Source organism: Panulirus ornatus, chromosome 25 (genome assembly GCF_036320965.1).
Source record: "Panulirus ornatus isolate Po-2019 chromosome 25, ASM3632096v1, whole genome shotgun sequence".
Taxonomy (NCBI): domain Eukaryota; kingdom Metazoa; phylum Arthropoda; class Malacostraca; order Decapoda; family Palinuridae; genus Panulirus; species Panulirus ornatus.
The window spans coordinates 25,930,095-25,935,819 of record NC_092248.1 but is presented as its reverse complement, the minus strand read 5'-3'; the positions used below and the strand labels follow the sequence as shown (position 1 = coordinate 25,935,819).

General features: G+C 45.6%; 1 protein-coding gene across 1 annotated transcript in view; it reads right to left on the bottom strand.

Annotated features, from left to right (window-relative positions):
• LOC139757349 (uncharacterized) overlaps nt 1-5,059 on the bottom strand; it is a 46,897-nt gene extending 41,838 nt beyond the window's left edge. Inside the window, exons 1-2 of the mRNA XM_071677771.1 lie at nt 4,915-5,059; nt 1,471-1,552 (exon numbers count right to left, since the gene is read on the bottom strand). Of these exons, the coding sequence (XP_071533872.1) occupies nt 1,471-1,552; nt 4,915-5,059 (227 nt within the window). The remainder of the gene's footprint in view (nt 1-1,470; nt 1,553-4,914) is intronic.
• Nucleotides 5,060-5,725: the final 666 nt, after the last annotated feature.

Genomic DNA, 5,725 nt, shown 5'->3' with positions numbered 1-5,725 from the left:
GATGAAAACTATTTCTTTGTCGGACACTAAATGTTTATGCGAGGTAAATTTATACAAACTAGTTTGCAGTCAGCAGCTGGGACACCCACCTGTGCTGTAAGCAGCTGGGACACTCACCTGTACAGCCAGCAGCTGGGACACCCACCTGTGCAGTCAGCAGCTGGGACACCCACCTGTACAGTCAGCAGCTGGGACACCCACCTGTACAGTCAGGAGCTGGGACACCCATCTGTACAGTCAGGAGCTGGGATACCCACTTGTACAGTCAGCAGCTGGGACACCCACCTGTACAACCAGCAGCTGGGGCACCCACCTGTACAGCCAGCAGCTGGGACACCCACCTGTACAGTCAGGAGCTGGGACATCCACCTGTACAGTCAGCAGCTGGGGTAGCCACCTGTACAACCGGCAGCTGGGGCACCCACCTGTACAGTCAGGAGCTGGGACACCCACCTGTACAGCCAGCAGCTGGGACACCCACCTGTACAACCAGCAGCTGGGGCACCCACCTGTACAGCCAGCAGCTGGGACACCCACCTGTACAGTCAGGAGCTGGGACATCCACCTGTACAGTCAGCAGCTGGGGTAGCCACCTGTACAACCGGCAGCTGGGGCACCCACCTGTACAGCCAGCAGCTGGGACACCCACCTGTACAGCCAGCAGCTGGGACACCCACCTGTACAGTCAGCAGCTGGGGCACCCACCTGTACAGCCAGCAGCTGGGATACCCACCTGTACAGTCAGCAGCTGGGACACCCACCTGTACAGTCAGCAGCTGGGACACCCACCTGTACAGTCAGCAGCTGGGACATCCACCTGTACAGTCAGCAGCTGGGATACCCACCTGTACAGCCAGCAGCTGGGACACCCACCTGTACAGTCAGCACCTGGGACACCCACCTGTACAGTCAGCAGCTGGGACACCCACCTGTACAGCCAGCAGCTGGGACACGCACCTGTACAGTCAGCAGCTGGGACACCCACCTGTACAGTCAGCAGCTGGGACACGCACCTGTACAGTCAGCAGCTGGGACACCCACCTGTACAGCCAGCAGCTGGGACACCCACCTGTACAGTCAGCAGCTGGGACACGCACCTGTAGCAGGGACCTTCAGGCAGCTGGGTCACACCCACCTGTACAGTCAGCAGCTGGGACACCCACCTGTACATCCAGCAGCTGGGACACCACCTGTACAGTCAGCAGCTGGGACACGCACCTGTACAGTCAGCAGCTGGGACACCCACCTGTACAGCCAGCAGCTGGGACACCCACCTGTACAGTCAGCAGCTGGGACACCCACCTGTACAGTCAGCAGCTGGGACACCCACCTGTACAGTCAGCAGCTGGGACACCCACCTGTACAGCCAACAGCTGGGACACCCACCTGTACAGTCAGGAGCTGGGACACCCACCTGTACAGTCAGCAGCTGGGACACCCACCTGTACAGTCAGCAGCTGGGACACCCACCTGTACAGCCAAAGCTTATCCTTAAGGATCTGGAAGTTCCAATTTCTGGCGAGGACTGGCCTGACGCGTTCCACCCACACGTCTGAGGAGAAGGGAGCATGCGTCACCACTTCTACTCTGTGGATGGCTACTTCTTACTCTCGTTAATACTCGTAAAATACAAGACTTTCAACCAGGACCTGGAGCGTCATAGGTCGGTGAATACCCAACTGTCAATAGCAATTTATTGGCATAGTATTATGATATAGCCTCTCCCCATTAAGATATTAAGACCGGTGTTCCTGAAGGTTCTGTCCTGTCTCCTGTTTTATCTCCATTATATTACCGAGTAGCATTCTTCTACAAATAACCAAATGCACTCCTATGACAACGAATCAACAATGCATTTCTCAACATCCTTCATTTCTACTCCTTCTACTCTCACCCGATCTGCATCTTGTCTCGACATAAACCTACTCATAAACTTAGACAGCATATCTTAATGAGGTAGACGAAATCTGGTTACGTTTAAAGCCTTCAAGACATAGTTTCTGCCTATCTTTCTATTGAAATTCCTCAAAACTTTCCTATCTCTTTTGATGGATCCGTCATTCCACCACTGGACTCAATGAGCATACTCGATATCACTGTAACAATAGCTAAGTCTGCCTCTAAGAGAATGGGAGTCCCGTTCTGATGTCGAAATTTCTTTCCTTCTAAAAGGTTGCTCCGTTTACACAAGGCAATAATTTGTCCTTGTGTGGAGTACTGCTCTCACATCTGCGGTGCTTCTTCCTCTGTATCCTTACTTGACAGAGTTGGGTCTGCCCCAGGCTAACTTTTAAACTTGACCCCCTTTCCCTACCCCGCAATATTGGTTCACTTTCCCTCTTCTACAGGTATTACTTTGGTTTTGCTCCCGAGAGCTGGCTGCTTGTGTGCACTGGCCATGAGCCATACTCGGCAAGCTGCTGCGTCACATGATTACTGTGTGGCCGTTGGCAACACAAGGATGGGCTTTATTGATAACTGTTTCTTTCTGTGCATCTCGAAGCCATGGAACTCTCCACCCTCTCATGGCTTTCCTAATAATGATTACCTGACACTTTTTAAGACAGTTTTTTAATTTCTTGCAATTTTTTTTAGTATATTTCCTCCTCTTCTTTTTCCCTCTTTTTATTATACTTTGTCGCTGTCTCCCGCGGTAGCGAGGTAGCGCAAGGAAACAGACTAAAGAATACCCAACCCACCTACACACACATGTATATTCATACACGCCCATATACACACATATACATATCTATACATTTCAACATATACATAAATATACATACACAGACAAATACATGTATATACACATGTACATACTCATACTTACTGCCCTCATCCATTTCCGTCGCCACCCCGCCACACATGAAATGGCACCCCCCCTCTCCCCGCACGCGCGAGGTACCGCTGGGAAAAAAACATCAAAGGCCACACTCGTTCACACTCAGTCTCTAGCTGTCATGTATAATGCACCGAAACCACAGCTCCCTTTCCACATCCAGGCCCCACAAAACTCTCCATGGTTTACCCCAGACGCTTCACATGCCCTGGTTCAATCCATTGACAGCACGTCGACCCCGGTGTACCACATCGTTCCAATTCACTCTATTCCTTGCCCGCCTTTCACCCTCCTGTATGTTCAGGCCCCGATCACTCAAAATCTTTTTCACTCCATCTTTCCAACTCCAATTTGGTCTCCCACTTCTCCTCGTTCCCTCCACCGCTGACACATATATCCTCTTGGTCAATCTTTCCTCACTCATTCTCTCCATGTGACAAAACCATTTCAATACACCTGCGCTCTCAACTATACTTTTCTTATTACCACACATCTCTCTTACCCTTTCATTAGTTACTCGATCAAACCACCTCACACTACATATTGTCCTCAAACATCTCATTTCCAACACATCCACCCTCCTCCGCACAACCCTATCTATAGCCCATGCCTCGCAACCATATAACATTGTTGGAACCACTATTCCTTCAAACATACCCATTTCTGCTCTCCGAGATAACGTTCTCGACTTCCACACATTCTTCATCGCTCCGAGAACCTTCCCCTCCTCCCCCGTCCTGCGACTTACTTCTGCTTCCATGGTTCCATTCACTGTTAAATCCACTCCCAGATATTTACAACACTTCACTTTCTCCAGTTTTTCTCCATTCAAACTTATCTCCAAATTTTTCCCTCTTGTCAACTCTACATACTTCAGTTAAGGCCAGCCCTTGATGTGGATTTTTGTCCATGACTTGAGCCTCCAATGTCAAGAAAAAAAGAGATATAACCTTAAGGAGGTTAGATAAGATGGGAAAAGACAAGTGAACATCCCACACTAAGTAAACTACTGGTATACAGTGGTAAAGGATTAGAAAATACTACTAAACAGCTCAAATAGAAAGGTTATGGAGAGACGTGGGTAACATGTTCATCCAAATGCAATGTTTCAAAACTTCTTAAGATAAAAGACTTGGAAACCTTAAGTCCACTGGACTGGAGCTGTGGCGAGAACTTGTACAGCAAACATCAACATTTTGGAAGTGAGGTTACTCATACATGGCATGTCTACCTGATGGTAGTTTACTAACAGTCTACAGAAACCTTGGACAGGCCATTAGGGTCATTGTTAAGCATATGTTTCACACGAGGAAGAATGTATATTAACGGAGTGGAAGAGTGCAGACAGGGCATCAGCAGTGAAATAAAGACTTATATAAAGGAATAGAAACGGCAACTCACCACAGGGTCCTTTCGAGGCTGTTTGTGGCAGTGGAAGACATCAGAAACTCACAGAATAATGTGGCAAAAATATAAGGCAAACAGACAATTCAGAGAGAATAACCTGCAAATTGTCGTTTTTACTATATAGGCGCAAATTATGAAAGTTGTGGACTAAAAACAAGTAAACTTATCAAGTCTGTTATAAACTTAACAATGGTGCTGCTTTCAACCACACTACTTGGGAAATCCCGTTGAACTAAAAGCATTTCGCTTCGTTCTAGGTATATCGTAAGCCCTCGAATTTGTATCCATTACTACTATTCAAATCAGACAAATCAAGTCTTTGGCAGTTTGATAGATCAATATTATAACAGCCTTTGGTGATCTTGAATAACTGTATTAGATCACCTCTTAACCTTCTCTTTTCTAAGCTGAATATATCTAAGAGGTATAATCTTATCTGCAGGATTTGTTTCTCTTTTCGGAAATCATCTTGGTTGCTCGACGCTTGCCTGTCTCAATCTATCTATGTCTTATTCAGGTAGGGTGACCAAAGTCGAACACAATATTCAAGATATAGACGAACCAATAAACTGTAAAGTGTAAGATGATTTCCTTGGACTTCAATTCGAAGGCTCCACCTATGAAACCAAAAATTTTGTTAGCTCTTCTTACTATTTCTGTGCACAACTTACTTGGTTTTAGGTCTCCAGAGATCATAACACCCAAGTCTTTGGTCACATTTAACTCTTTCACTTCAACAGAATTCATACCGTAGCTTGCATTTCCGTTTACTCTACCATTACGTAAAACTTTGCTTTTATCGATATCAAGATACATTTGCTACCTATAAGCCCAGTTCATCAGTGTATCTAATTCAGTCTGAAGCTGTAGACATTAAAGTTCATTCGTAGATTCATTACCAAGTTTCGTATCATCAGCGAATTTTGATATCTTGCAATACAGCCCATTATTGATATCAACATGTATTAGAAAAAAAACCTGTCCAAAGACTGATCCTTGTGGCACTCCACTTCTTACGTCTAACCATTCCGAAACTTCACCATTAATCACTATTCTTTGCTTACGGCCAGTTGACCAATTTCCCATCCATTAATACCATGTGACGTAATTTTTGCCGGTAATCTTTGATGCAGAACCTTTATGTAAGCTTTTTGAAAGTTTAGACAGATAAAATCAACTGTTTACTTTTATCATACATATTGAATATATCACACAAGAAATCAAGCAGATTTGTCAAACATGAGCGATTTCGTCGAACTGAGAATTGTTTACTACGTATTTGTTCCCTAAATAGTTTACAGTTTTGTCTCTAATGATGGATTTCTAACTGCAGACGTTAAGCTGATAGGACGACAATTTCAGGGCAGTGAATTATTATTTTTTTTGAATATTAGTGTTACATTGGCAAACTTCCATTCATCTGGAACTTTTCCTGCAGCAAATGACTTATTGTAAAGCTCACTTAAGCGTTTAACTATCGCA